We start from the raw sequence: 27,344 nt of genomic DNA, 5'->3' as shown, positions 1-27,344 counted from the left end.
CTACCAAATTTGAGTTCCCATGCATCTCAGCTAGAAAATTGTGGTTTCGATTGGTCGATATCCCAAATGAAAATATCCATTAGTAGGTATGTAAAAGATAGGTAGAGTTTAATTCGAACCGATCGAGAATAATGACCCCTTAGATAATAAAATTCTTATTAAATGTCTATAACATACTGTATCCAATATCTAATGAGTCTTATTATCTGTTGCATTGACCACCACAGAAAGTGCGTATTCACTACATGATGACAATAACAACACAATCTGAGTAATTAGAAGATGTTGTATGATCGATCAATCAATCCTCAGATAACAGAGGAAGGTTTTGCAGGGTTGAAACTGATCGAAACGCTGTTAACGCAATGGCGTTCATCGGTTGGAGTACCGTAACCTTCTCCTTTGAAAACATGGCCTAAATGTCCATCGCACGCTGCACAAGTGATCTCAGTTCTTCTCCCATCTGGATCAGGCTGGAAAATATTGTAGAATCAAATCAAGAAAGCATTAAAGATGAGATTTTAGTTACCAAGATTCATGAAAATTTAACCAAAAACATTCAAAAGAGAATCATTACGGTTCGGTTAATGGCACCGGGAAGTCCTTCAAAGAAAGCTGGCCAGCCACATCCGGAATCGAACTTTGTTACTGATTTATAGAGAGGAGTCTTGCATCCGACGCAAGAGAAGATTCCTTCCTCGAAAAACTTGTCATATTCTCCAGTTCCCGGTTTTCTGAAATATCGATTGTGACAAGAAAAACGCAAACCTTAAAAACATTGAGATGGTTAACGTAATCTTTAATTCAACAAACTACCAATACTCTATATATAGGATACAAAGAAAAACAAATTCCAAAAAAAAAAAAAACATCATGGGATACCAAATCAAGAAGCAATTTCTTTGATGTCCAATTCCTCTAATTTGTTCGATCTACATCTCCAATAATCTTTCTACGGTTGCTTGCTGCCTAATTAACATATTGAATCTATTAACGAGTCAACATCGTTTTAAAGCCAAGCCACGTAGACATTCTTGGGTCGTCAAAAGACTCAATCCAATCTATTATTCCCACAATTTCTTTATTATACACCATTACCAAGTAATCTCAAAAGAAGTAACATGTCATAATTTCAGAGATCACATATATGATGCAAATTATGAAACCCAAAAACAACCCATAATTTCTTAAGTCTAATGCCTAATCAAGAAAACTTACTCAGTGCCTTTTTGACGAAGAATCCGAAACTGCTCAGGAGAAAGAACCGCACGCCACTCCTCCTCTGTTTTTTGGACCACCAACGCAGAAGCCGGCGCCATGATCACCACGAAGAAGCTACGACGGAGGAAATGGTCTGATGATGATGATGATCTGGTAGGTTCTTGCAGTGATTTATATTTGTACTTAAATTTCAGTGATGAATGATTCTAGTTTTGCGTCTAGATTCATGTGGAAACACTATGATCTATAAAGTTGGTGAATGATTTAAGTTATTGAATCATGCACGTGATAATACATGTGCTCATTTGTCCCCTAATCCTGTCCCGGTTCAGTTTCCAAAATTCGGTTTCATATTATAGAAATAAATCCCAATTGAAATATGGTTTAGTACAAAGGGAATGGGACAAAAACTGTTAATGGGGAGAGATCAGATATTATTTCTTAAAATTACAAGTGTTTTTTTTAATCAGAAACCTAATCTTCTTTCTGGATTTGTGACTAGACATCACACGAATTCTTTTGAACAAAAAAAAAGAGAAAATAAAAGAGGACACGAATTCTTATCTTCTTATTATCATAAAAGAAGAATGCCAAAAAGAGTATGGCTTGCGCAACAGAGTAACAGAGTCGTGCTTCCACTTTTCGAGAAAAGATATATTCAAAATGTATTACGCAATAATAATTGAAAGGGATCTATTCCATTAGTTTGATATTATTTGGTTTCTTTACGCAATAATAATTATTTGTTTTCAAATCTCTTTTCTGTTGGGTTCCGATTTGGGAATTTTTTTTTTTTAACCGTGTATCCGGCTTGGTTCGATAGCCAAAACCCATTTAAGATTTGAATAAAATCTAATTTAAAAAATTATAGAATGTCGTCATATCAAAGATATAGATACATTCTTTAAACAAAACCAACATCAAATTATAGATACTAAGATAAATTATTCAACATCAAATTGATTCTTAATTTCTTATTATCTGATGCATTGATCCTTACATGATGATGATGATGATTCTACGAAAGACAAAGAGTTAAACAAGAAGATCTTATTTTGAAGATATTGTAGTACGATCAACCAGTCCTCAGGTTACAGAGGAAGGTTTGGCCGGGTTAAAATTGATCGAAACGCTGTTAACGCAATGGCGTTCATCGGTTGGAGTAGCATAACCTTCTCCTTTATGAACATGGCCTAAATGTCCATCGCACACAGCACAAGTGATCTCAGTTCTTCTCCCATCTGGATCAGGCTAGTAATTATAGAATCAAAGTTTGTTTAGTTACCAGTAGTCATGAAAATAAACCAAAACATACAAAAGAGAGTCTTTACGGTTCGGTTAATGGCACCGGGGAGTCCTTCAAAGAAAGCTGGCCAGCCACATCCGGCGTCAAACTTTGTGGTGGATTTATAAAGAGGAGTTTTGCATCCGACACAGCTGAAGATTCCTTCCTCGAAGAACTTGTCATATACTCCAGTTCCTGGAGTTCTGAAATATAATTTAACAAAGTAATCAAATACTTTGCAGAAATCGCGTTTGAAACAATCAAAACAAAGACCAAAAGCAAGAAGAAGCTACTACACTTGTTTGATGTGCATCTAGATTTAATTTTTCCCTAAATTTGTTTTATTTCTTCAAGATTCAGTCTATGATTACTTGAAGCCTAATTAGCTTGTTCTAAGGAAAACAAAGCCACTTACTCAGTGCCTTTTTGACGGAGAATCCGAAACTGCTCAGGAGAAAGAACTGCACGCCACTCCGACACAGGATCCGCCATGACCACCACGGACAAGCTACTACTGAGGAAAGTAACCAGAAGCTGAAATATCAACAGAGGCAAGCGTCTGATGATGATCAGTTAGGTAGGTTCTTGAAACGTTACAATGATCTATTTGTACATATTAATTTCACTGATGTATGGTTCCTAGTTTTGTGTCTACATTCATATCAACTGTTTGTATCTATAGACTGGTGTATCATGCACGTGTCAATAGAGTATTAGAGATGCGTAACATAGCAGCTTTTGTATTACAAGAGTACGTTTTATTCAGTTACAAATAATAACACATACTAGAGTTGTTGTCCAAACGCTTGAGGTGATGAATCAAAATAAATTATAGAAAGAAAAAACAGTATAGACACACACACACACCTACAAGATTCTTTTTTCTCTCACTCACTTGAGTGAAAAAATCCAGAGAGAGAACAATAATCTTGTTGTGACAAGATTTACAAGGAAGACGTTGCGGGTGTGAACTTAAGTGAAACGCTGTTCACGCAATGGCGTTCATCAGTTGGAGTAGCGAAACCTTCGCCTTTGAAAACATGACCAAGATGTCCACCACATGTTGCACAGTTGATCTCTGTTCTTCTCCCATCTGGGTCTGTCTGATAAACCAATGTAAATCAAGAATGTAAGCAAAAAATCACAAAAAGAGAGAGAGTTCTTTTTTTTTGTTGTCAATTTGATGAAAAAAGTGTGTGTTCTGACTTCTGAGAGTTTTTATACCGTGCGGGTAATGGCACCGGGGATTCCTTCAAAGAAAGCTGGCCAGCCACAACCAGCGTTGAACTTTGTGGTGGATTTATAAAGAGGAGCATTACATCCTCCACAACCGTAAATTCCTTCTTTGTCGAAGTTGACATATTCTCCTGTTCCTGGATATCTGATATCAACAATACACAAAGAACAAGGGGGAATTATATACCCATTACATAAGTCATTCCCTATTCAGTATGATACTCATTACTCAAATTATTCAGTATGATACTCATTACTCAAATACTAAAAAGACCGAAACCCTGACGACGAAGCCGGTCATACATAGCAAGTTAGCAACCCTCACGAAAACTAAGCAACAAAGTTCTAAAGTCGTGCTCTCAACATACACATTGAAACTAAAAGAGACTCAGATCATATCTGTTATCACAAGCTCTCATCTAGAATCTTAAGAAAAGATGGTATTCTTTGAAGAACTACAACAACTGAGTTTATCCCAATTGTTCAACATCAATAGCAAACAAATTCCATGAATCCTATGATGGAAGCACACTTAGAAAAGATATAATCTTTAACATATTGCTCAACAAGAATATAATCTTAAATCAGAGCATCGTCGTATCTTATGTTTGAAACTTGATTCCAGCCACACTCTAATGATGGAGTACTAGTCTTAGAATGAGAAGAAGATATGTTTCACATAAAAGTTGAAATCTTTATCTCTAGAATCATAAATTATGTCAATTCATACAGAAATTAAACCCTAGATTCTAAAAAACCAGATAGCTAATCGAAGCGATGAAGAGGGCACTATCCTAAATTCCTAATGATCCAAATTCCCAAATTTGGTCAACTTTTAAAGCAAAATTGAACCATAAAATCGCTGAATAAAACTTACTCAGTGCCCTTTTGACGAAGAATCCTAAACTGTTCAGGTGAAAGAATCGCACGCCACTCTTCATCTCCTTTCTGAACCGATCCCGGAGCCGCCATTGCCACCGTAGAAGCTAAGCCGGAAGAGAGGCAAATCGAATCGGATTCAACGATTGATGATAGAAGAAGAAGAAGAAGATGCGTGAATGATAAAAAGAGAATCTTTGAATTGATGTTCATAAAGTTATAATCTTTGAATTGGATTCAACAGTGAGATAAATCCCAAAGACAAAATCAAAATTTTGACAATTCTTCTTCATCTTCTTCATCTAATCTTGATAATTTACTTTATTACCCCTGATTTATATAGTTAATTAAATTATCACCCCTAAGGTTTAGAATTGGAACATAACAACCCAGTAGGGGTTTTAGTTCTGGGTTTGCATAAACCTTCCACTTTCTCTCTTCTTCTTCTCGATATCACTTGAGATTCGAACATGGTTGTCTCAAAGGCTAACAAAAGCTTATTAAGCTCAGTCTTCAAATCCCGTATTAGAAACACCGGCGAATCTTCAATTGCTTCCGGCAACAAAGACATCGCCGGAACTTCTCAAGCTGTTAAAGATCTCCTCTGTTCCAAATACTCTTCGTCAGGTATTTTCAGATTGGAAAAATTTCGAAAAATGTGATCTTGAGAAAGAATTCGTTGTAAATTTGATATTTTTGTGTATATGGGTAATCTTTAGACTTCGATTTGATTTTATGCAATTGTGTGTAGATCTTGAGGAAGCACCGTTACAGGATCGAGTATCGAATTTGTTACATGGTATGTGTTTGTTATCTGTTTTCTCTTTATAAGTAAGTTCCTTCTTCAATAAACTCTCATGTCAATCACATTTTAGTAACAACATCGGAGAAAAGCTCTTTGGAGAAGAACTTGGTTTTGAAGATACCAAGTTTTACCCCTAAGATCCCTTATGATATTTCGTTAAGATCGAAAGAGTTGTCTCCCGAAAGGAAGGAGAGACGTGTTTACAAGAAGAACGGGTTGTCACGGCGTTTCGCAAAGATATTTAGAGACTCTGCTCAGAAATTAGGCACTGAGGCTATGTTTGGTGCTTTTGATAGGGTAGCGAAAGAGATGAGTGTAACGGAATATAATGCGATGATTGGAGTTTACTTGGAGCATGCGGAGAAAAGCAATGATTTAGATTATGCTCTTGGCCACATTGAGAAGGCTTTTGAGCTTTTGAAATCTATGAGAGATCGCGGATTCTTGATTGAAGAAAGAGTTTATGGTCCTATTCTTGGTTATTTAATTGATATGGATATGGTAGACGAGTTCCAAAGTTTTAAGGATGTGATTAGGGAGGCCAGTCCTGGTTCGGTTGAGAGACTTGGTTACTATGAAATGCTTCTTTGGATCCAACTTGGTGATGGAGAGAAGATTGAGGAGCTTTGTGATACAATTGATGGTGATAATAGGGAAAGCTTATCAATCTTACAAGGTACGCAATATTCTTTTTTTTTTCTTTTTTTTTTGTGGTACGCAATATTCAGTTTTGGGGGTTCTGTTGTTTTTTGGCTCTCTCTTACTCTGCAAAATGTAACCTTTTTGATCCCTCAAAAAAACAGAAAATTATCTGCTTGCACTATGTAAAAAGGACCAAACGTACCATCTTGAGAGGCTCTTAGGGATTGTAGACATAACAAACGTTCAATCGTCGGACCTATGGACAAACATATTTGAGTACCTTGGGAGGTTTTCATTGGATTCTGTTGCGGGGAAGTTCCTTTGGGAGCTAAGAGAAAGTGGTAAGGATGCATTTGACATAAACCAAGAAATTCTCTTGATGTAACATGTTTATGCCTCTAGAAAATCATTGTTATAGCATGTGTAATATGTTTTTCATTAACATGCGCAGATGAAGGAGTGACGAACGTTTCTGAACTCATCTCTATCTATTCTACTTGCACCCCAAATCCGACGGTAAGGACTTCTCATGAATATTAGCCGCATTTTAGTGTTTTAAGTCTTTGCTTCGATAACGGATGCCTCCTAATTGTCCATGTTTTACTGGTTTTCTACAATTAAAGGTTGAGGATACCATCTTGAAATTTAACAAGATGCATGAAGAACTTGATGTTATGCCTTCATCTACATCGTACGAAAAGCTTGTTAAGTATAGCTGTGACTCGAATGAGGTATTTGTTATGCTTGTTTTATAATAGTTGGCTTTATTTTGGGTGCTCTCTCTAATGATTATTCTCTCCGTGCTGTAGGTAGTCACTGCTCTTGAGATAGTTGAAAAAATGGGTGAAGCAGGTCTGATAATATCCGCAGATATCCTACATTCATTGTTACATGCCATTGATGAAGTTCTTGAGTTTGATTTGGTACGCATTCTCATTTAGCTTGAATCTATATCCAGACAAATATACAATTGAACTCTACTCATATATGTTTCAGGTGCGAAGAATCCATTCAATTATGTGCACTAAAAGTGTGAAACCAAATACTGAGAACTTCCGGAGCATTATACGTTTGTGCACAAGAATCAAAGATGTAACTTTCTTTCTTCTAATTTCAGCTTCATTATATCCTCAAACCATATATTAGAAATGAAGACATGTCGGTGCTGTTTCTTACAGTTGCTGCTTCGCTTGTTTCTCTGAACACAAAATTTTGCTCTAAATCTTTGGTTTTATGTGCAGTTTGAAGGTGCATATAATATGCTTGGTAATTTAAAAAACTTCAATTTGGAACCGAACTCTAGCATGTTCAATTGTATATTGGCTGGATATTTTAGGGAGGTAATATCTTAAGCTCCCATTTCATGTTTGCAAATTCTGACCTGATAGATTGTCCATGTCTCTGTTAGCTCCCAATGTCTCTTAAATCGTTTTCAGCTGATGGTTTTTGTATGTTTTTGAAGAAAAATGTGTGTAGGGCGTTAATGGTCGTCAAGCAAATGAAGGAAGCTGGCGTTAAACCTGATTCCATAACTTTTGGTTATCTAATAAACAACTGTAACCGGGAGGACGCTATTACTAAGGTAAATTTCAGAATTTTCTGTTCTTTAGATCTTTTGTCAACTTGTTCTTCTTAACTTGGAGTCGTGTAAACATCACTACAAAATGTCTACTCTCTCTTTTTCTCTATGTGTTGAGTGAAAAATGTCTTGGTGCCTTTACAAGTACTACGACGAGATGAAGCAAGCAGGAGTTCAAGCTACTAAGCGAATTTACATGTCCCTGATAGATGCATATGCAGCATCTGGGAAGTTTGAGAAGGCGAAACAGGTAGGCACGCATACTCTTTATTTTCTTGTAAGTTCGCAAAAGTGGTATACATTTCCGTAATTAGAGTAAGAGCTCAAATTTTTATTCTACCATAGGTGCTCGTAGATCCAGATGTTCCGGCTATAAACCAAAATGAACTGAAAAGTGTGCTTATTTCGGCTCTTGCATCACGTGGAAAATGGGCAGATGCCTTACATATATATGAAGAAATGAGGAAAGCTGAATGCCACGTAGACCCGAAATCGATTATATCTCTTATAGTAAGTATGCACTTTCAATCACACTTTTTCATAATATCATATATCAATTGGTTGATTATCAGTAAAATGATTATCTCTGTAGGAATACTCTGATTCAAATGGAGAGTTAAGTACGCTAGTTCAACTGGCTGATGACCTACAAGATGATACTAGTTGGATAGATGGTTTCTTCAGAATGATCTTGTTCGCTGTCCGCAATAGAAAGTCGAGGTAGAGTAAATCACCCATGCTCTAGAATTAGTTCTCTTTTACCCAATTGTTGAAAATGTCTCATTCTTGATTTGCTCTTTTTGTTGTATAGGAATATTGTTGATTTGCTGAAACAGAACAAGATCCGGTTGTTAAAGAAAGACTTGCCTGTGGAAACTCATTTTGACGAGGTTTGATTTTGTTTCTCTCATGGGCTTCTTTCTGGCAACTTTGTTCATTTAGTCATCAAAGATAACCTTGAGATGTCTCCGAGTATGTGCAACGTTCACATTCCATGTTCTTGGATCATTGTGGGATCTCTCAATGAAGAAGTCTGTAGTAAAGCACTAAGCAAGAACATTTAATTAGAACAGCGATCAAGTTGAGTCTGTAGCTAGTAGCTATCTTCTCTTTTACTGAATTAACCTTCAGTGCTTTAAGCCTCTCAGTGATTTGCTGTTTTGAATCAGGTGTTTTGGGCAATCGCAGAGACAGAGCCAACCAAAGTGCAGCTAGGAATGGATTTGCTAAGATTTATGAAAGATGAGCTTGGGTTTGTTCCTTCAAGAAAATGTCTAGATTTTCTCTTACATGCATGTGTTAATGCCAAGGACCTGGAGCACGGTCTATTGGTGTGGAAAGAGTACCAATCTGCAGCACTCCCTTGCAACGTCCTAAGCTTTCTGAGGTAAGCCACTCTTTTCTCCTTATGGATTAGTAATTGGTTTCTTTGCTCAAGAACTATAGACTTAAGGAACAATAAGAGAAGATATGTGTTGAAATGAAAGAATACAAAATAAATCTTGTACTATCATTGGCACAAAGAGAGTTCCAAGTTTATGACTAGCGTTTTGGTTTACGGGTTGAATCAGTTTTGAGAGAATGCAGTTTATTCTGATAATTAGATCATCAGTTTCCATGAGATCAAGAGGTTTCAAGGTTTCCGGTATATCATTGGTTCTGGTTTATGGTTTGGCAGGATGTATCAGGTTCTACTAGCTGCAGGGGATTCGGAAGGTGCCAAGGCATTGGTATCAAAAATTCCAAAAGATGATAAAGATGTACAACATATCATCGAAGAAAGTCAGTCTGCATTTTCTCAAGCACCCAACAAGAAGAAACCAAAAAAGAAAACGATTGTTTCATCAAGAAAGTAATGATTTTGTACAGAACTCGGATTCCATTCTTACTTGACCGGCTAAAGTTTTCTTTTCATCCTAAAGCTTCATACACGCAGACAAAAGAATGCTGGACTCTGCACAAGTCTTGATAGGTGAGATGGGAAAGGATGAGGAGTTAGGACTAACCAGCTGAGGAATGATTAAACCTTGTCTCTACTGTTGCACCAGACTGGTCGGACTACTAAGATCTGCATGTTTCCCAAGTCAAGTCAAGTTCCGGTTTTGGACCCAAGTTATGAACTGGTCATTTCTTTTCAGCAACTTTGGATTGAATGTGACAGATACCCGAGACCATATTAATCTGACCAACCCTGACCGGAAGACCAGACATGGTGGGTCAATCATGACGGCCCTGTAATGTTTAGAATGATAAGGTGGATTCTATGAGATTGTAATTACTAATTAGACAGATAGAAAGAAGTGTAAGGTTAAAATAATGGTTTTGTTGTTGTGAGCTAACTGACATTCTTTTAATTGCTTCTGCAACAATTTTTTGGTGAACCATATCAGAATTGATATTCCTTCTGAACCTAAAAGATGACTGTTTCTGAACCAAATCATATACTTTCTTAATCAGCTTGACACAAGATAAAAAAGCATTTCATTCAGGTTTCTTCATGTTCAGGCAACTGTCTGCAGCTTGTCCAAATAGCTCTTGGACTTGCTTTAGCTCCTTCTCTGTCACAAACAAGGTCGCACCAATTTACATCAGCTCAATTGTCAGAGGCAGTTGCAAGGGAGAACGAAAAATCCAAATTCTAGAACCACTAAATCGAACGTGTAGCAACAAGAAAGTATACACATTGAAATTTGAAGTGCATAATGGATCTGCTCTAGTTACAGATAGACAAACTGACAATGAAGTGAGACCCTAAAAAGACGAAGTGGAAATTGAAAAGTAAAGTTGTTGGCCAGGAGAGTTTACCTGCAGCCTCTAGTTGCTTTTGGAGTTCTTGACCAACAAGATCATTTTCCACCTGAAGAAAAAAAACAGAGCACAGCGGTTAGATGAATAGAAGTACCGGATTCAAGAAATCGAAAGATCAATGTTTACCTGGAGTTGAGCGATTCTTTTGAGCTGAGCTTCTTCACCTCCTTCTGACAAAGGAAGAGCTGCAACCAAAGCATCAAACTGTTTAGCAGCCTTAACTAAACCGGCACTGAGCTGCTTAGGTTGCTCAGGAAAAGGCGTAGCGTCATCAACAGCCGTAGTTGTAGCGGGTGGTTCAGGATAATTAGGTGAAAGCTGGACAGGAGGTGCATCCCTTTGGAGTGTCCCAAAAGCATTGAAAGTGATAGCAGCAATCGTATTCACTTGCTCTTGCAACTGTGAGATTATATCCATCTTCCAAAACCTTAGAAATACAAGAACAGGAACAACAAGTATATAACTTTCATAGAGGAACTCAAAGATCCAAATGGCACAAGTTTGGTACTCAATACATAAACTATCACTCACGATTCTCAACAAGGGTATATTGTTAAAAAACAGTTGAATTTCAGCAAAATCAATTATCATTGTAGAGTTCGTTAATCAATTTAAGAGAGGAAGCGAAGATAACAAAGACGATTTCTCAGGGTAAAAAACTTGCCTTTATCAATATTTCTTAATAAAGAGGTGAAATTTGCATCACAGAAGACACCTACGAGATCTCCAGAACAAAAGCTTTAAAGAAGAGACTTACCCGTCGACAGGATTTCTCCGGCGACGTAGAGGAAAGTGTTGGGGGAGATGACAGAGAATCGCCGTGACTTGGGAGTTGTTTTTTCTTTCTTCTTCGTTTTGGCGTTCTGGATTTGGGCTGAGGTATTTAAAAATGGGCTTTTAACTTGGCCCTTAAATGTTCATAGTTCCAGACTTCCAGTGTTTTTTTTTTTTCTTTCTTCTCCTCTAATTTCACATAATTCGTAATTAGAAAAAAAAAATCATTTATAGGGGTGTAAAAAGATAAAACAAAAATGCCTAACTGAAAATAATATTAAACCCAATAGAAATAAAATAATTAAATAATAAATAAAATATTTAAACAATAATCGAACCAAAATTATTTTGAAAACTGAAAATTTCCAAAAACTAAACCAACCGGTAATAATAAATATCCCCAAAACTTAAGTTTTGAAATAGAGAACAAATCATTTATATTATCCAAAAACGAAAATTTAAAATCTAACGAACACGGTCTATAATTAAATGAAATCACGAATAGTTTTATAAAATAAACAAAACCAAAAAATACAATAATAACGCACTGAAATAAAACCAAATTATATTGTTAAGTATACAAAGGAGAATAGGAGATTATCATAGACAAAAAAATATCGACTTTTTTCCAGTGTTTAAGAAAGCGCTAGACGCTAAGCGGGCGGTGACCCAGTGCCTAGTACTTAGCGCCTAGAACGCTTAATCGGGGCCTAGACGATTTTAAGGCGGTTTATACGTTTATAACATAAAACATTATAAATATAATATTATATATAAAAGTTATATAAAATATCTATATAATACTAAAAATTATGAAATCATAAACAAAAACTAGATAAAACATAAATTTATATTTATATTAAACAATATATGAATATTTATAACGATATATATATAAATAAAACTCTAATTGAAAATAAAAATATATATTAAATAAAATCTATGTAATTTTAGGCGACTAGTCGAGGCCTAGGCGACCGCGTAGACGGCTTTTGAGAACACTGTTTTTTTCTATAAAAACGTTAAATAATTAGTTAGTGGAAAATGCATGTGGTTTATATTTGAGCTGATGAGAACTAGTGTGATCCAAGTAAAAAGGTCCCGTGGTTGACACGAGACTATCGTAAATCTACGGCCAAGAAAATTAATCATTTTTTTCTCACTTTTTAAAGAAAAAACAAATTCCATAAATATCAACATTTCATCCTTTTTTCCTATCCTTGGTTTTTTTTCCAACACACGACTCCACAAAAAAAAAAAACAATCTCCTTCTACTTCTCCTTAGAGCCACAACAACAATGGCGTCTCTTCTCGCAAACGGTATCTCCTGCTTCTCTCCACAACCCACTTCCGATTCCTCAAAATCCCCAAAAGGGTTTCACCCAAAACCCGAATCCTTGAAATTCCCATCTCCCAAATCCCTAAATCCAACGAGACCCGTTTTCAAAGTCAGAGCCGCCGATGTTGTTGGAATCGATTCTCGTCCCATCGGAGCTGAATCATCAGGTACATCAACTGTTAGTTCCACTGATAAACTTCAACAGTATTTCCAGAATCTTGATTACGATAAGAAATACGGATTCGTTGAAGATATCGATTCCTTCACAATTCCTAAAGGTTTATCTGAAGAAACGATTCGTTTGATTTCGAAATTGAAAGAGGAACCAGATTGGATGCTTGAGTTTAGGTTCAAAGCTTATGCTAAGTTTTTGAAATTGGAAGAACCTAAATGGTCAGATAATAGATATCCTTCGATTAATTTCCAGGATATGTGTTATTACTCTGCTCCTAAAAAGAAACCAACTTTGAATAGTTTAGATGAAGCTGATCCTCAGCTTCTTGAGTATTTCGATAAGTTAGGTGTTCCTTTAACAGAGCAGAAACGTTTGGCTAATGTTGCTGTTGATGCGGTTCTCGATAGTGTTTCGATAGCTACTACTCATAGGAAGACTCTAGAGAAGTCTGGTGTGATCTTCTGTTCCATATCGGAAGCTATTAGGGAGTATCCGGATTTGATTAAGAAGTATTTAGGAAGAGTTGTGCCTAGTGATGATAATTACTACGCATCTTTGAATTCTGCGGTTTTTAGCGATGGGTCTTTCTGTTATATACCGAAGAACACTAGATGCCCGATGCCTATTTCGACTTATTTCCGGATTAACGCGATGGAGACTGGTCAGTTCGAGAGGACTTTGATTGTTGCAGAGGAAGGGAGTTTTGTTGAGTATTTAGAAGGGTGTACTGCTCCTTCTTATGACACGAATCAGCTTCACGCTGCTGTTGTTGAGCTCTATTGCGGGAAAGGAGCTGAGATCAAGTACTCTACGGTGCAGAATTGGTATGCAGGGGATGAACAAGGTAAAGGTGGGATTTACAATTTTGTCACCAAGCGTGGTCTTTGCGCTGGGGATCGTTCCAAAATCTCATGGACTCAGGTTGAGACAGGGTCCGCGATAACTTGGAAGTATCCAAGCGTGGTTTTAGAAGGTGATGATTCTGTTGGCGAGTTTTACTCTGTGGCTTTGACTAATAACTATCAGCAAGCAGATACAGGGACCAAGATGATTCACAAAGGAAAGAATACGAAAAGTAGAATCATTTCAAAGGGAATTTCAGCTGGGCATTCGAGAAATTGTTACCGTGGTCTTGTTCAGGTACAATCCAAAGCTGAGAATGCTAAAAATACATCGACTTGCGACTCAATGCTTATCGGGGACAAAGCAGCTGCTAATACCTATCCTTACATCCAGGTAAATTGCCTATGATCCAATCTTTATTATAAGCTATGATTATGCTGTAATTTGTTTTGCCCTTTCTTGATTGACTTCCCATAAATACAACACCTCGATTCAAGTTCTTAAATCTGTAAACTTTTGTTTTGTGGTGGGTCTGAAACAATAACAGGTAAAGAATCCATCGGCGAAAGTAGAGCACGAAGCGAGTACCTCAAAGATTGGAGAAGACCAGCTTTTCTATTTCCAGCAGAGAGGAATCGATCACGAGAGAGCATTAGCAGCGATGATCTCTGGTTTCTGCAGAGATGTTTTCAACAAGCTACCTGATGAATTTGGAGCTGAAGTTAACCAGCTTATGAGCATCAAGCTTGAAGGATCAGTGGGTTAATACAAAACTCACAATTACAGAACAGTAAAAGAGGTGGTCTTTGTGCTTCTCAATAAAGCTTTTCTTCTGAGTATTTTACTAGTTTCAGTCTGTAAAACTTTGTATTACTGTAATGTTTTGATAGTTTCATGTGAATCTTGTGAAAGGTGTTTGTTAATATTTTAACTCTTGCCAAAAACATGAAAACAATAATGTTTACATAAATAATATTGTTAATAAACTTTTTTTGTTTACATACTTTTTATACAATTTTGTGGGATTTCATAAAATTGTAGAATCTTGAGGAGAATCAGTGAAAAGAGATTGAATCTCTTCTAGAGATTTGCCTTTGGTCTCTGGAACAAGCTTGGCTATGAAGACAAATCCAAGGCCAGCCACTGTGGCAAACATCAGAAATGTTCCTGCAATCAAACCTTTTGGTTAACAACTTTATTTTCAAACTTCAGAAATTGTAAAAAGATCAATTTTTTTGTCAACTTATATTCATTTAATTTATTTTACCTAAAAGTACTATTAAAGATTTACCTGTGGAGCTCCATTGAAGCAAGAAACTGAAGGAATAAGCAACGAGCCATGAGCTTATAGAGCTGACCAAGTTACACATTGTTCCTGCTGCTCCCTTCACATCTACTGGATAAATCTAGGAAGGAAAATAAAACATAAATTGTCTAATGAATTTTACATTTTTAGATGTCTGTGATCTATTTTTATACCTATTTTGAATATTTACCTCTGATGCTATGATCCATGGTATTGATCCCATACCAGATCCGTATGATCCAAAATACACCTAATATATTAAACACGCAAAATACTGTTACGGAAAATTATGAAAATTCCTTAAATTTCTATATCAAATCAGAAAATTATTTTAGATTTCAAATTTAAATAGTCTAAAAATTAAAATCTAAACAAACTTTTAAATTCTAAATCCTAAAACGCTTATTAATTACCATAACACTAATGAGAGCCAAGACTGGTGTTCCTGTTTCCCAGCAATGATTCTCCTGCAGAACGAAACAACCTGACATTTTACGGTCCAGTTTAAAAAAATTAAAATTAAGTTCCGGTTTAGTGGAGTAGATGGAATAGTAAGCATGCCTTCAAGAAGAATGAAATGGCTGTGGCAAGACAACCCAAGAACATTCCAGCTTGGGAAACCTACAAATCACTCAAAAAAAAGTTCCTAAACTTGGTTCGAAAACTAAACAAATTAACCTATCAATTTCGGATACGAGTTTTAGATTTTGTTTTACCAAAAGGAGCGTACGTCTTCCAGATACATCAACAAGCACAGTACCTAAAATGCCTCCAAACATCTACAAGAATGTGTTTTCATATGATTGGTAAAAAAAGTGTATCGAATATTATACGAAAATATCGGAATTATATGTAATCATGCTGTATGATCTTATATTAGTATAACCTGAACAACAGATGTCGATATGAATCCGAAGTCACTCGATACACCTGGATAATCAGATCATCCTTAAGGACCATTTAATAAAGCATCATTATGGTAAATAAAATAAAGAAAAACAGGAAGAAGAAGGATATATACCGGTAGAGGTGAAAATGGAGTCGGTGTAAAAAGAATAGCCGTTAAGACCTCCAAGCTGAGGCAAGGCTATAAGAACAACTCCAATCTGTATAAATCAATTGAAAAAAAAATCAAGAAAATGCAAAAACAATAATGCTTTTGAAGAGTTACTCGCAGACTTACAGTAAGTGAGAACGCATATTTTCGCTGAAATAGCGTGAAGAAACCACCATCGACATCTTGTTGTTGTTTAACATGCTCTGTATATTCCTGATCAGCATCAAATTGTTGGGAAATTTATGTAATAAAAAAAAGATATATATGATCTATGGATTAGATCCTTACTAATATCTCTGCTGTTTCATCTGTTACATCAGATTTTGCTCCTCGTAGGCTTAACAAAACTGCTTCAACTTCCTTTTCCCTTCCTACTTTAGCCTACAAACAAATTTCATCTTGGTTTATTTTGGTTTTATACTATCCAAAGGATATTCAAAAAAAAACAAACACAAAAAATTTACTTTGGAAGTAAAAACAATAATCTAACAATAGAAAACATAATCGTAAACGCAAACATATTGAAGAACCAAATGCTTACTAGCCATCTAGGAGATTCGGGGATGAAGAAAAGAAGAGGCATAACCATTAGAGAAGGTATAGATCCTGTCAGATACAAAACATGAGACCATTAGTACATTTTCTTGTATTTCGAATGAAATGAGAAAGTTTGTTTTGTGCATTTGATAAGAATCTGTCATTTTTACATACCCAAAATTGCTAAATTGCGCCATGTGACGACGGTTCCAAGTGCATAAAAGACCGATATACCAACACCGGCGAATAACTGTTGAACATTCAAAACTTGTATTGTAGGAACATATAATAACTTCTTATACTAGTTTCCAAGATTTTGGTTCTCTTAATTTACCTGCGAGAAGGAAGAAGCAGCTCCTCGCAAGTTTCTTGGTGCTATCTCGGTGATGTAAACCGGTCCCTGTGATTAATAATCATTAGATCCTAAGATTTGTTACCAAAAAGAACTCAGTATTTTAATCTCATTTTCAATAAGTCCTAAAAGTTGCCAAAACATTTTGAATTGACCAGATCAATACATATATTAACCTAAAACTTAAACTTACACAACTTACAAAATATCAAATATGTTCAATCTACATTACTATATATATACCCACCTATCTACCTCTAAATCCAAAATTCAGACCATAAATAAGAAAAGTTAAATATCAAACATCTCTTCACTATTTCACTCATACCAAATATACGCTAATGCCGATCGAGATCCCTTGCAGTAACCTTCCAAGATCAAGCAGCCAAACACCCTTTGTAAGCAAAAGTTAAAGAACAAAATTAGTAACAAGATACAAGAAGGAATTAGAACAATTTATCGACCTTAAACAACGGCATTTCATTATTTATAGTTTAAACCAATATACAAAGAACTCAGAAAATCACAAACCTTGGCAAATGCGATAGCGAACCAACCGATTAAGAAGAGTATGTTTGTGATCCATATAGTCTGGTTCGAAAGAGAATCACATAATGATGATTAATAACCATAAATAATTATATAGTTTAAATTCAGTTCGTTAATAGAAGGAATTAAAAACTAATTATTCATCTTACTTTGACACGACCAACTAAATCTGTTAACTTCCCACAGATTAATGCTCCAAGGATTAACCCCACCGTCAATATCGACCCAAATAGTGAATACTGAGAAATAAACCAAATCATATCGAACCAGAAATTAACCGGAATAAACCGAAATAGAAAACAGAAAAAAATTGATTGAACTTGCATCAGCTATGGAGAGATTCAAGTCTTTCATGATACTGGTCTGTGTCGGAGCCGAATATCCGATCTGTGAAAAAAAAAAATTAAATAGTAACTTTTAGTTTGGGTTAATAAAATTAAACATGCAAGAACGCAAAAGATCCGAAAATTAAAAGAATTAAGGAACTCACAATGCATCCAAAGGCAAAGGCGCCGCAAGAACCGACAGTGAAAGCAAGAACAAAAGGTCTCGTGCATGCATTTGATATTTCAGACACAAGTGAAGAAAAAGAAGAAGAAGAAGATTCATTAGGAGAAGCTGGTAATAAGAAACCTTCTTCTGCCATTTTTCAGAAATCAAAATTGCTTCAGTTCTAAATACTGTCTTGAACTTTGTTTTCTATGAATGAGATTAGAGAAGTAGAGATCGAAAAGTTAGTTTTTGTTTGTTAATGAAGAGATAAATCTTGAAACCTCTTTGAGTTTGTAGAATCGTTGGTCTCGTCTCGTGAAGCAAGAAATGCGGAACTGAAAACTAAACACAAATTGTGTTTGCTTTTGTTTCTTTCTCGTGGGCATAGAATATCAGTTTCACTAAAAATAAAAAGAAAAATTAGCATTAAGTGCTAACACCATAAATTAGCCAAAATAATATATTTAATTATAATATTTATATTTTATTTTAAAGAAAATAACCATATTCCCTTATATCTATCGTCTTGGATTCGCTTAGATCGTGGAAGTTTGTTTACCAACTTCTGAAAATCATCTATATTTTTATTTGTTGTTCTGGATTTTTACTCATTTTAAACATGACAAATCTAAAATGCAAGTAAATGCGCTTAGGTAAAAGATGGAGACATGTGTAAACAAGCATTCCACGTCTTGCACTGTTGCACATAATAAGATCTCATTTCCATCAATTCGATTAATTTTAATTTGTATATATTTTTTGTTTCGCAAATAATTAGGATTTTGTTACTTTTATTATATTATGGTTATCAGTTTGTATATTCGAAACATATAAATATGGATAATATATGCCTTAATGAACCAAACTACGGTTGAACCGGAGATCCCTTTCATGGGTCCTATTTAATAATTATATATGGGCCAATGCCCAATCGTAAAAAAAAACAATGCAAAAAAGGACAAAAACATGAAATATAAAGAGATCTAAGGTTAAAGTTTGAAGGTAATTTTATTTTCTCTCTTAGAAAACTGTAGAATCTTCAGGAGGAGAATCAGTAAACACAGACTGAATTTCCTCTAAAGATTTGCCTTTGGTCTCTGGAACAAGCTTGGCTGTGAACACAAATCCAAGGCCCATCACAGTGGCAAACATCATAAATGTTCCTGCAATATATTTATTTTACCAGTTCATGAAGAAGTTCATTTATTTTTAATAGTTTTAAGTATTAAAGATTAATTACCTGTGGAACTCCATTGAAGCAAGAAATTGAAAGAGTAAGTAACGAGCCATGAGCTTATAGACGTGGTCAAGTTACACACTGTTCCTGCTGCTCCTTTCACGTCTACTGGGTAAATCTAAAAGATAATGGTAAAAAAAAAAAAACATGAATTATCAATTTATAACGAATTAACATTTACATATTGTTGTTGATTTTACATTTTTTTTGTTTAATTTACCTCTGATGCTATGATCCATGGTATCGGTCCCATGCCTAATCCGTATGATCCAAAATACACCTAATATGAGAAATACACAAAACACAATTTTATATAGTTTGGCATTGTTTAAAGGCTAGGGTAATGGTCTTTTGAATAAAACTATTTTTGTGATGATAGTATTAATTACCATAACACTAATGAGAGCCAATATTGGTGTTCCTTTTTCCCAGCAATTGTTCTTCTGTAAAGAGTAAGAAAACCAAAAAGATTACATCCCGGTTTTTCAAAATTGAAACCAACCCACCGGTTTAGAAAAGTAGATAGATTAGTAAGCATGCCTGCAAGAAGAATGAAATGGCTGTTGCAAGACAACCCAAGAACATTCCAGCTTGAGAAACCTACACTCACCCAAAAAAAATCTTTTTAGTCGTCTTAAAAAAAAATCTTATCAAAATAACCTATCGATTCGGTTATTTACACTTTCGGTTTTCGAGTTTTAAATTTTGTTTACCAGTAGAAGAGAACGTCTTCCGGATATATCTATAAGCAAAACACCTAAAATGCCTCCAAACATCTACAAAAATGTGTTTGAAAATGATCCGTTAAAGAATGATGATCGATGTTAAACGAAAAAAGAAACTTATGAATTGTAGTCATGTTTATGATCTTATATCAGTAGAACCTGAACAATAGATGTCAATATGAATCCAACGTCACTTGATACACCTGATCATCAATCAGTTAATTATTGACCGTTTGATGAAGCAATATATATATATATCAAAGAAGAAGAATTGAGGTTTTTATTTACCGGTAGAGGTGAAAATGGTATCAGTGTAAAAAGTATAACCATTAAGACCTCCAAGCTGAGGCACAGATATAAGAACAACTCCAATCTGTGTAAAACATTGGGTTAAATAATCAAGAAAATGCAAAGACAATAATGTTTTCAATTTCAATTTGTTACCTCTTTTTGAAGTTACTTACAGTAAGTGGTAACGCGTATTTTCGCTGGAACAACTTGAAGAAACCACGGCTATCGACGTCTTGTTGTTCAACATGTTTTGTGTATTCCTGATGATCATCAAAATGTTGGGAAATTTATGTAAAATATATATATAGATCATATGACTATTGTAATGCATATAGATTTATATATCCTTACTAATATCGCTGCTGCTTCATCCGATACATCAGATTTTGCTCCTCGCAAGCTTAATAAAACCCCCTCAACCTCCTTTTCCCTCCCAACTTTAGCCTTCAAACAAATTTCATCAATGATCATATCACTGATAAGCTAGCCTTTACGCTAAAGAAACAGGTCCCGATTGTTTTAAATCGATTACATTTGTAACCACGATTTTAGATGACCATCATAGTTCAGTAAGGTTCAAGTCTTGTCAGCTTTGATTTTTATATTTTTCAAAATACAATTGGTACAAACACTAAAATAATGTTTTCTTAGAAGGTAAAACAGTAAGATATGATGCCTCCTTTAGAGAGGAAGATGAATGAAATGATATTTGTTAAAAATAATATGTGTTTTCTTAGAATGTAAGACCAAGAGTTTAAAATGCAATGTTAAGATCCTTACATGTGAAGTAACGGGACCTAAAGTAGTATATAAGGGACAATATGAAATTCCATGAAACTTAACATGTAAAACATAAGCGTAAATGCGAATGTATTTTGACCAAACAAATTAATGAAAATGGCTAATATAAACAAGTGCTTACTAGCCATCTAGGAGATTCGGGGACGAAGAAAAGAAGAGGCAGAACCACTAGAGAAGGTATAGATCCTGTTCAAAGACGAAACACAGAATCATTAGTACAATATTTTTTTCTTCGAAGGAAACAAGAATGTTTGATCGATATGAATCAATCTCCTTCACCTACCTAAAATGGCTAAATTGCGCCAAGCAAGGACTGTTCCAAGTGCATAAAAGACCGATATACCAACACCGACGAATAACTGTAGAACATTCAAACTTATATTTAGGAAAGTATGTTACATTTTATAATAGTTTTCAAGGATTCTGCTTCTCTTAATTTACCTGCATCAAGGAAGAAGCAGCTCCTCGCAAGTTTCTTGGTGCTAACTCGCTAATGTAAATAGGTCCCTGTGATAAATCATTACCATAATCTAATTTGAAATCTCATTTTCAATAAATTCAAATCTCAAAGTTTATAGAACATTTTGAATTTACCAAATTACTAGATCCTGACCCGCACGTACGTGCGGGATTTTATATTTTAAAAAAATTTCTAACAAATTTTAATTTAATATAGATTATTTGTTGTTTCTATGATATATATTTTAGTGTATTAGGTCTGGTTCTACACGTACGTGCAGAGATATTATTATAAAATTGTTATATAGATTTTAAGAATATAAAATATTTTGTTGTATTAGTGAACTTCATAATAGTATAAATATTGTAAAGTTAGAGTAATGAACGAAATTCAGTTGCGTTAGTACGTAGTTATATTTTAAGATCCGGACCTACACGTACGTGCGAAATTATATTTAAGATAAAATTAAGTTATAATTTAGTTGCAAAAGTTAAATGATGTTACGTTTTTATTTTCTAAACTAATCAAAATATTTCTAAAATTTTGATTACATGCGTTAAATAGGATATAGATTTAGTTTTAGTTTGGTTATTTCATGTATATTAGCTAGGTGTAACTATTTTGGAACAGGGAACCTATCTCGTCCTGTATTTGTCATAAATTCTTTGTCCCATAACCCGTCTCATATACGTGAAATAAAAATATGACGGTCTCGTATCCGTCATAAATAGAATATGTGTAACTGAAAATGTACGTACAAGGTTGTGTGTAAACAAATTTATTTTATATAGTGCTCATAACCCGAACTCATGCCAGTGGGGTATTTAATTTGATTTTTAATTTATGTTCCCCTCCCATCTCGTCTCGTAATTCCTATTCTCATTTTGTTCCATTAAAATCATGTTCCAAATTCTTGTTTGCTTACCGTTAAACACCATACAATACATATTGTGAGTTTTGCTGATTAATATGTATGCTGTTAAAGTTACAAATATATCTTAACAAATTTATTAGTTTTTCTTTCCCTAGCTAAATTTTGCATATTCTTCTTTTCATTGTTTAATCATAATTGATTTGATTTTGGACTAAAAATAAAAATTTGAGATACATCTCAAAAAGGGATATGCTATTGCTGCATAATTTTATTTGAATGAAAAATATATAATTAGTTTACATTATTTCCAAAACTGTGTGCAATATATTAGGGATTTATTTAAAGAATATCCGGTTGAAAAAGAAAAAATAAAACGCAAAATATTTTGAAATTAATATGTATAATCAATTGTTTAGATATTTCTGAAACTTGTTCTAAACGAAGGCCATAATTATAATTACTTTAAATTTATTATTATTTGAGTTTATTTCATAGTAAATATAAATATTTGTTAATATCTAATATCGTTTTTAGAAATTGTGAAATAAAATTTCGTTTTATATTTCAAAATTTGTGAAAATATTATCACAAAACTGAATCTTAAAATATTTGTATTTAATTTTCTTACGAAATTTCAAATTCAATCTTAATCCATTGATAAATTTTTTAAAAGATAGTGTTTTTAATTTTGAATTAAAATGATATTATTTTTATTTTTATTTTTGATATAGAATAATCTATTATTGTTGGTTTAGATAAAATCTTAGTTGGATATCAAATCTTAGTTTTTCAATTATCATTGGTAAACAATTTTTTAAAAATTAATTTCAAATTTTCGTCCATAATTAATAAGAGAGAGAAAGTTAGTTTATTTTTTTGGAAATTAATAATTATGTAAAAGAATTTTATTTTTTATTTAAATATATTAATTTTGTGATTACTATTGTACCTTTAATGAATTTATTTGAAAACACTAAAAATCAATGGCATCTTATGTAATATTTTACCATTCATAAGGTTGTTTAATATCTAGTGATTCCCAATTAATAGTATAGATCACATCTGAAACTAAAAAAGTACATTTACAAGCAAATTAATATGTTGAATACATACCCACCATTGAAGTTGTCAGACCAAAATATCAGAGAACATAAGAAACCGAAATTTGATTAAAAGTTTTTTTTTTTTGACTAAAAGGATTAAAATTAAGATCAAATTATTAAAACTACACATTTTATGCTTTGTATTCAAAATTACCATAAAAATCTTAGATTTCCAAAAATAACACAACTTAGGTTGAAACATGGTTCCTTTAAGTTTAGGTTAAGGTCTTAAATGATGTTTATAACCTTATTAGACTAATTTTTAGGAAACATTCCTCAACCAACATTTTGTGGTATGTTTGGAAAGTTTCCAAGATATTGATACTTTGAAACTAAAATTTGTTTTAGAGTATTTTGAGGTATTTCTCTTGATTAAAAATCTCTACAGTTATAATCATTTTTCATACCAAATATGAGCTAATTCCGACCGAGATCCCTTGCAATAACCTTCCAAGATCGAGCAGCCAAACATCCTTTGTAACAAAAAAAGAAAAAATAAGTCACCTGAAGAAAGAAAAAAAAAAAAAAAGAAAGAAAAAATACAGAAAAAAATAAAGAATAATAAGATATTTTAAGAATTAAAATCACTTATCGAGTTAATTGATTTTTCATTATGGAAACATAACATAAACTAAGAAAACTCAGAAAATCGCAAACCTTGGCAAATGCAATAGCTAACCAGCTGATAAAAACGAGAATGTTTGTAATCCATATCGTCTGATTCAAGATTAATTAAAAAGATGGTTACATCCTTAATTGTATAATTAAAATTTGTAAATTGAAAACTATTTTTTTTTTAAGTGGAAACTTACGTAGACACGACCAACCAAATCTGCCAATTTCCCACAAATTAATGCTCCAACGATTAGCCCCACCGTCAATATCGATCCAAAAAATGAAAACTAAGAAGAGAAAACGACAAAAAAAAAACAATAATTGAAAATTAGCTGAACCAAAAAACAAATCCGACCGAACCAGAAACAGTTAACCGAAATAAACCGAAAGAGGAAAAAAATAATAATTGAACTTGCATCAGCTATGGATAGATTCAAGTCTTTCATGATACTGGTCTGTGTAGGAGCCGTATATCCAACCTATAGGGAAAAATATTTGGTTGATGAAAATTAAAACTTGCATTAACCAAATTTTGATTTTGATCTGCAAACTTAGAATAACATTAAGGATTATACAAAAAATGGAATATAGGAACTCACAATGCATCCAAAGCTCAAGGCACCACAAGAACCGACAGTGAAAGCAAGAACAAAAGGTCTCGTGGAGGCATTTGATATTTCAGACACAAGTGAAGAAGATTTATTAGGAGAAGCTGATAAATCTTCTGTATGAGATAGTAATAAAGATTCTTCCGCCATTTTTGGAATCTGAGATTATAATTCAAAGTATATAACACAATCACAAGAAAGTACAAATTTCATCAAAAAAAAAAAAAAAAAAAGCATACTTGTTTTCTGTGAATTATAATCTTTATTGAAAATTATCGACAAGGATTTTTGTTTTAGAGTTATATTAAAGAAAGAAGAGATAAATCTTGGAAAATTGCTCAAACCTTTTTTGAATTTGGAAGATTGTTGGTTTCCTGAAGTAGTGGAACTGAAACACAGACTGTGTTTACCCTTTTATGCTTATAGTTTTTTTTTTTTTTTTTTTAAAGTAAAATTTTATGATAATCGTTATATGTTCGCTTTTATTCTTTTCTATTGACATGAAATTTTTTAAAATAATATCAAAAGAACAAAAAAACCATAATTCGGATCTTCAAATAAATGTCAATAAATATGTTATGGGAAATTAAGTGGCAAATTTTCTACAAAATGTAATTAATAAGATCTGAAATTCTAAAAACGTGTTATTTTTTTATTATTCATTTATGTCTAATGTCTAGGTTCAAATAAGTTGTAACGCTCCGACCGCCACACCTTTTTAATGGATCCACGTCCTCTTTCGGCCCGTGTGTCCATCCGTGTCCAACAGTCGGTCCATTACGTCCGGGAGATTTTAAAAATTTGTTTACCGACACTACAAATTACAACATGATCTTTTTCTGTGTTTTAAAAAGAAAGATAGAATCAGTGGCATTAATGGTGAAGAATGGTAAAGAAAGATAGAATCAATGGCACCTCACTCACACAGTTCCGATAATCACTTCCCGGAAGGTCATCCATCATGAAATTGCTCCAGCTCAAACACGCTTAACTGTGAAGTTCTGTCAGGACAGTTGACCGAAAAAATAAATGCACTTTGGTAACAGAGGTGGCCAAATCAATTTTTTTAAACCTCTTCACATGCACTACCATATTTCTGAAACCGGGATATTACATAAGTAATCTTGAACATGAGATTTCGTCTGAAGTTCGAATAGAGTAAATATGATTTTGTTTAACTCCGACCGAATAAAAAGCTGGTTAGCAGTATCTTATATAATGTATATATGAGCTATTTGCTAGTAAAAACTGAAGTCATAGATTCGTTTTCGACAATCATTAATTTTTTTGGATGTTAGACAATGCTTTAGGTTGGAATTAATTACCAAGAAATAAAACGTCGAACTCAGAAACCAAAGGTGTGGGACTGGGGACATCAAAACAAATACTACTGAATAGCCAACTACCACGCACAGTCACGTACTCACGTGGCAACCACCAATCCCCACAATCTATCAGAGCATCCTTCCACCGTCTGTTGCGACTTGTGAGTCTATTCAAATATTCAACATATTTTTTATGGGCTTGTAGCCTAATGAATAAACTTCTAGTCCAATGATTCCACGTGTGGATTAAAAACTCATTGGGCTTCTCTTGTTTACACGGGACTGTTTGAAGAATCATGCATGTATATATATATATATATATATATATATATAAACATGCATATATTCATTATTGGTTTTTTTTTTTTTTTTTTTTTTTTTTTTTTTTTTTTTAATATATTAATAATTCCCAAAAAGGGCTTAGGCTGATGGGCCTAGAAAATTAACGGGTTACAAAAAGAAATGGCCCAATCAGAAACACAAGCAAAGTGAGATCTGAAGAAGGCAGTACACCGGAAAACACGAATCTCGCCTTCCAGATCCGATGCTAACAAGGACGGTTCCTTTGCGGACAAGACCTCAACAGCAAGACTTTGACCGGAGCTAGCAAATCCGGTCGCAACCTGTCGCCGAGACACAAACCGAACCCAGAACTTTCCTTTCGGGAAAGGAAGATCCGCCACAACCGAGACCCAGGACCTCTTCTCCCCGACCTAGCAAGAAGAGAGACATCAAAACTAACCCTTACTTCCCTCGACGTTCTTCCTTGAACCACTCCAAAAGCTAAATCAGTCTTCAGATCCGGCAAAGAGGAAGCCAAAAACGGAGGCAGCTGATGGACGCCGGCTCAAAACAAGCCATCAACCGCCCAAATCCGGCCAAGGATCACCCGAAACTAGCCATCTAGGATCCTGCCAAGGAGCCACCGTTAACCTCTTCGCAAAGTGGTGAAACCCACCGATCGAAAGCTCAACTTCCGCTACTCGCCGGAGCCACAATCACAAGCCGCCGAGCCGTGAGAAACAAGATCCAATCTACTGTTGTCCTTAACCAGCAGAACGAAGGAACCGCTTCTCTGGCCGCCGTGAAGGAGAGCCACCAACAAGCAATGAGCCAAAGACCAAACCACACCTCACACCACCGGAGAAGAAAGACGCTCACCACCGCTTCACTCCCTCACCCATCAACCGACACTGAAGATCAATAAACGAAAAAAGAAAAAAGGAGATGAAGTAGATCTAAGATCTGGCTTTAGGAGAGAGAAGAGAGGGTTTCAATGGGAACGATTGTCCCTTTTTTTCGTCACAAGATTTATATTCATTATTGTTTATACTTGTGTTGGTGAAAATAGTTTGTAGATTACTCACATAGTGACTTGTAAGTTTGTAATTAGTTTCTATTTGTAACATTTTAGTTTTACTATATA

General features: G+C 34.4%; 8 protein-coding genes across 16 annotated transcripts; 2 read left to right on the top strand and 6 right to left on the bottom strand.

Moving 5' to 3' along the window:
• Window positions 1–122: 122 nt before the first annotated feature.
• Window positions 123–1,371, bottom strand: LOC9308780 (peptide methionine sulfoxide reductase B5). Its single transcript, XM_002872665.2, has 3 exons — window positions 1,219–1,371; window positions 578–734; window positions 123–473 (listed from the first exon to the last, which is right to left on the bottom strand). The coding sequence occupies exons 1-3, from the start codon at window positions 1,317–1,319 to the stop codon at window positions 309–311; spliced, it is 423 nt and encodes a 140-aa protein (XP_002872711.1). The 5' UTR covers window positions 1,320–1,371; the 3' UTR covers window positions 123–308.
• Window positions 1,372–2,097: 726 nt separating this feature from the next.
• On the bottom strand, window positions 2,098–3,100 carry LOC9310883 (peptide methionine sulfoxide reductase B4). Of its 2 annotated transcripts, none has more exons than XM_021020969.1 (3): window positions 2,922–3,100; window positions 2,537–2,709; window positions 2,098–2,462 (listed from the first exon to the last, which is right to left on the bottom strand). In XM_021020969.1, exons 1-3 carry the CDS (start codon window positions 2,996–2,998, stop codon window positions 2,308–2,310), a joined length of 405 nt encoding a protein of 134 aa, XP_020876628.1. In that variant the 5' UTR covers window positions 2,999–3,100; the 3' UTR covers window positions 2,098–2,307. The 2 variants fall into 2 exon arrangements, with proteins under 2 accessions (XP_020876628.1, XP_020876629.1); XM_021020970.1 differs by having other exon boundaries at window positions 2,098–2,472; window positions 2,553–2,709; window positions 2,922–3,091.
• Window positions 3,101–3,219: 119 nt separating this feature from the next.
• Window positions 3,220–4,892, bottom strand: LOC110227267 (peptide methionine sulfoxide reductase B3). The gene is made up of 3 exons (XM_021020968.1): window positions 4,620–4,892; window positions 3,731–3,887; window positions 3,220–3,609 (listed from the first exon to the last, which is right to left on the bottom strand). Exons 1-3 carry the CDS (start codon window positions 4,832–4,834, stop codon window positions 3,451–3,453), a joined length of 531 nt encoding a protein of 176 aa, XP_020876627.1. The 5' UTR covers window positions 4,835–4,892; the 3' UTR covers window positions 3,220–3,450.
• Window positions 4,893–5,000: 108 nt separating this feature from the next.
• On the top strand, window positions 5,001–10,001 carry LOC9308779 (pentatricopeptide repeat-containing protein At4g04790, mitochondrial). 5 transcript variants are annotated; one of them, XM_021020964.1, is made up of 17 exons: window positions 5,001–5,248; window positions 5,373–5,420; window positions 5,497–6,102; window positions 6,230–6,409; window positions 6,526–6,584; window positions 6,692–6,799; window positions 6,878–6,991; window positions 7,065–7,160; window positions 7,310–7,408; window positions 7,531–7,650; window positions 7,793–7,897; window positions 7,993–8,157; window positions 8,240–8,367; window positions 8,459–8,537; window positions 8,817–9,034; window positions 9,326–9,499; window positions 9,584–10,001. In XM_021020964.1, exons 1-17 carry the CDS (start codon window positions 5,092–5,094, stop codon window positions 9,621–9,623), a joined length of 2,496 nt encoding a protein of 831 aa, XP_020876623.1. In that variant the 5' UTR covers window positions 5,001–5,091; the 3' UTR covers window positions 9,624–10,001. The 5 variants fall into 5 exon arrangements, with proteins under 5 accessions (XP_020876623.1, XP_020876622.1, XP_020876621.1 ...); XM_021020963.1 differs by having other exon boundaries at window positions 6,520–6,584; window positions 9,326–9,487; window positions 9,571–10,001; XM_021020962.1 differs by having other exon boundaries at window positions 6,520–6,584.
• LOC9310882 (mediator of RNA polymerase II transcription subunit 21) lies at window positions 9,938–11,323 on the bottom strand. 2 transcript variants are annotated; one of them, XM_002872663.2, is made up of 4 exons: window positions 11,213–11,323; window positions 10,582–10,882; window positions 10,453–10,504; window positions 9,938–10,205 (listed from the first exon to the last, which is right to left on the bottom strand). In XM_002872663.2, the coding sequence occupies exons 2-4, from the start codon at window positions 10,870–10,872 to the stop codon at window positions 10,129–10,131; spliced, it is 420 nt and encodes a 139-aa protein (XP_002872709.1). In that variant the 5' UTR covers window positions 10,873–10,882; window positions 11,213–11,323; the 3' UTR covers window positions 9,938–10,128. The 2 variants fall into 2 exon arrangements, with proteins under 2 accessions (XP_002872709.1, XP_020876626.1); XM_021020967.1 differs by lacking the exon at window positions 11,213–11,323 and adding an exon at window positions 11,120–11,206.
• A 1,118-nt stretch (window positions 11,324–12,441) lies between these two features.
• LOC9308778 (UPF0051 protein ABCI8, chloroplastic) lies at window positions 12,442–14,511 on the top strand. Its single transcript, XM_002874768.2, has 2 exons — window positions 12,442–13,979; window positions 14,134–14,511. Exons 1-2 carry the CDS (start codon window positions 12,528–12,530, stop codon window positions 14,350–14,352), a joined length of 1,671 nt encoding a protein of 556 aa, XP_002874814.1. The 5' UTR covers window positions 12,442–12,527; the 3' UTR covers window positions 14,353–14,511.
• Window positions 14,435–18,273, bottom strand: LOC9308777 (sugar transporter ERD6-like 15). Its single transcript, XM_021020980.1, has 18 exons — window positions 17,878–18,273; window positions 17,712–17,774; window positions 17,537–17,626; window positions 17,370–17,429; window positions 17,167–17,232; window positions 16,821–16,886; window positions 16,661–16,736; window positions 16,491–16,555; window positions 16,238–16,330; window positions 16,076–16,162; window positions 15,914–15,998; window positions 15,779–15,822; window positions 15,609–15,671; window positions 15,454–15,513; window positions 15,306–15,359; window positions 15,083–15,142; window positions 14,878–14,992; window positions 14,435–14,753 (listed from the first exon to the last, which is right to left on the bottom strand). Exons 1-18 carry the CDS (start codon window positions 18,031–18,033, stop codon window positions 14,614–14,616), a joined length of 1,443 nt encoding a protein of 480 aa, XP_020876639.1. The 5' UTR covers window positions 18,034–18,273; the 3' UTR covers window positions 14,435–14,613.
• Window positions 18,274–18,706: 433 nt separating this feature from the next.
• Window positions 18,707–25,049, bottom strand: LOC9310881 (sugar transporter ERD6-like 14). 3 transcript variants are annotated; one of them, XM_021020978.1, is made up of 19 exons: window positions 24,938–25,049; window positions 24,585–24,752; window positions 24,402–24,464; window positions 24,183–24,272; window positions 24,028–24,087; window positions 23,778–23,843; window positions 21,375–21,440; window positions 21,217–21,292; window positions 21,055–21,119; window positions 20,484–20,576; window positions 20,306–20,392; window positions 20,130–20,214; window positions 20,001–20,044; window positions 19,830–19,892; window positions 19,657–19,716; window positions 19,506–19,559; window positions 19,337–19,396; window positions 19,120–19,234; window positions 18,707–19,042 (listed from the first exon to the last, which is right to left on the bottom strand). In XM_021020978.1, the coding sequence occupies exons 2-19, from the start codon at window positions 24,741–24,743 to the stop codon at window positions 18,900–18,902; spliced, it is 1,449 nt and encodes a 482-aa protein (XP_020876637.1). In that variant the 5' UTR covers window positions 24,744–24,752; window positions 24,938–25,049; the 3' UTR covers window positions 18,707–18,899. The 3 variants fall into 3 exon arrangements, with proteins under 3 accessions (XP_020876637.1, XP_020876638.1, XP_002872707.1); XM_021020979.1 differs by lacking the exon at window positions 24,028–24,087 and having other exon boundaries at window positions 24,938–25,040; XM_002872661.2 differs by lacking the exon at window positions 24,938–25,049 and having other exon boundaries at window positions 24,585–24,760.
• Between the last annotated feature and the right edge of the window lie 2,295 nt (window positions 25,050–27,344).

Source organism: Arabidopsis lyrata, assembly GCF_000004255.2.
Source record: "Arabidopsis lyrata subsp. lyrata unplaced genomic scaffold ARALYscaffold_6, whole genome shotgun sequence".
Lineage (NCBI taxonomy): Eukaryota > Viridiplantae > Streptophyta > Magnoliopsida > Brassicales > Brassicaceae > Arabidopsis > Arabidopsis lyrata.
This window is presented reverse-complemented; position numbering and strand designations above follow the sequence as displayed.

Coding starts and splice junctions, on each gene's coding strand:
- LOC9310883 (XM_021020969.1), bottom strand. CDS start 2,998: ATGGCGGATCCTGTGTCGGAGTGGCGTGCAGTTCTTTCTCCTGAGCAG. Junction 2,710..2,921: donor CTCCGTCAAAAAGGCACTGA/GTAAGTGGCTTT, acceptor ATTATATTTCAG/AACTCCAGGAACTGGAGTAT. Junction 2,463..2,536: donor AACCGTAAAGACTCTCTTTT/GTATGTTTTGGT, acceptor AGCCTGATCCAG/ATGGGAGAAGAACTGAGATC.
- LOC9310882 (XM_002872663.2), bottom strand. CDS start 10,872: ATGGATATAATCTCACAGTTGCAAGAGCAAGTGAATACGATTGCTGCT. Junction 10,505..10,581: donor AAAGAATCGCTCAACTCCAG/GTAAACATTGAT, acceptor TTTTTTCTTCAG/GTGGAAAATGATCTTGTTGG. Junction 10,206..10,452: donor AAAGCAACTAGAGGCTGCAG/GTAAACTCTCCT, acceptor TGTTTGTGACAG/AGAAGGAGCTAAAGCAAGTC.
- LOC9308780 (XM_002872665.2), bottom strand. CDS start 1,319: ATGGCGCCGGCTTCTGCGTTGGTGGTCCAAAAAACAGAGGAGGAGTGG. Junction 735..1,218: donor CTTCGTCAAAAAGGCACTGA/GTAAGTTTTCTT, acceptor TCGATATTTCAG/AAAACCGGGAACTGGAGAAT. Junction 474..577: donor CCGGTGCCATTAACCGAACC/GTAATGATTCTC, acceptor AATATTTTCCAG/CCTGATCCAGATGGGAGAAG.
- LOC9308779 (XM_021020962.1), top strand. CDS start 5,092: ATGGTTGTCTCAAAGGCTAACAAAAGCTTATTAAGCTCAGTCTTCAAA. Junction 5,421..5,496: donor AGTATCGAATTTGTTACATG/GTATGTGTTTGT, acceptor ATCACATTTTAG/TAACAACATCGGAGAAAAGC. Junction 8,158..8,239: donor AATCGATTATATCTCTTATA/GTAAGTATGCAC, acceptor TTATCTCTGTAG/GAATACTCTGATTCAAATGG.
- LOC9308778 (XM_002874768.2), top strand. CDS start 12,528: ATGGCGTCTCTTCTCGCAAACGGTATCTCCTGCTTCTCTCCACAACCC. Junction 13,980..14,133: donor ATACCTATCCTTACATCCAG/GTAAATTGCCTA, acceptor AAACAATAACAG/GTAAAGAATCCATCGGCGAA.
- LOC9310881 (XM_021020978.1), bottom strand. CDS start 24,743: ATGGCGGAAGAATCTTTATTACTATCTCATACAGAAGATTTATCAGCT. Junction 20,045..20,129: donor TACCATTTTCACCTCTACCG/GTAAATAAAAAC, acceptor ATTGATGATCAG/GTGTATCAAGTGACGTTGGA. Junction 19,397..19,505: donor TGGCTCTCATTAGTGTTATG/GTAATTAATACT, acceptor TTCTCATATTAG/GTGTATTTTGGATCATACGG.
- LOC9308777 (XM_021020980.1), bottom strand. CDS start 18,033: ATGGCAGAAGAAGGTTTCTTATTACCAGCTTCTCCTAATGAATCTTCT. Junction 17,627..17,711: donor TGAATCTCTCCATAGCTGAT/GCAAGTTCAATC, acceptor TTTATTTCTCAG/TATTCACTATTTGGGTCGAT. Junction 15,999..16,075: donor AATATGCGTTCTCACTTACT/GTAAGTCTGCGA, acceptor TGATTTATACAG/ATTGGAGTTGTTCTTATAGC.
- LOC110227267 (XM_021020968.1), bottom strand. CDS start 4,834: ATGAACATCAATTCAAAGATTCTCTTTTTATCATTCACGCATCTTCTT. Junction 3,888..4,619: donor CTTCGTCAAAAGGGCACTGA/GTAAGTTTTATT, acceptor TGTTGATATCAG/ATATCCAGGAACAGGAGAAT. Junction 3,610..3,730: donor CCGGTGCCATTACCCGCACG/GTATAAAAACTC, acceptor TTGGTTTATCAG/ACAGACCCAGATGGGAGAAG.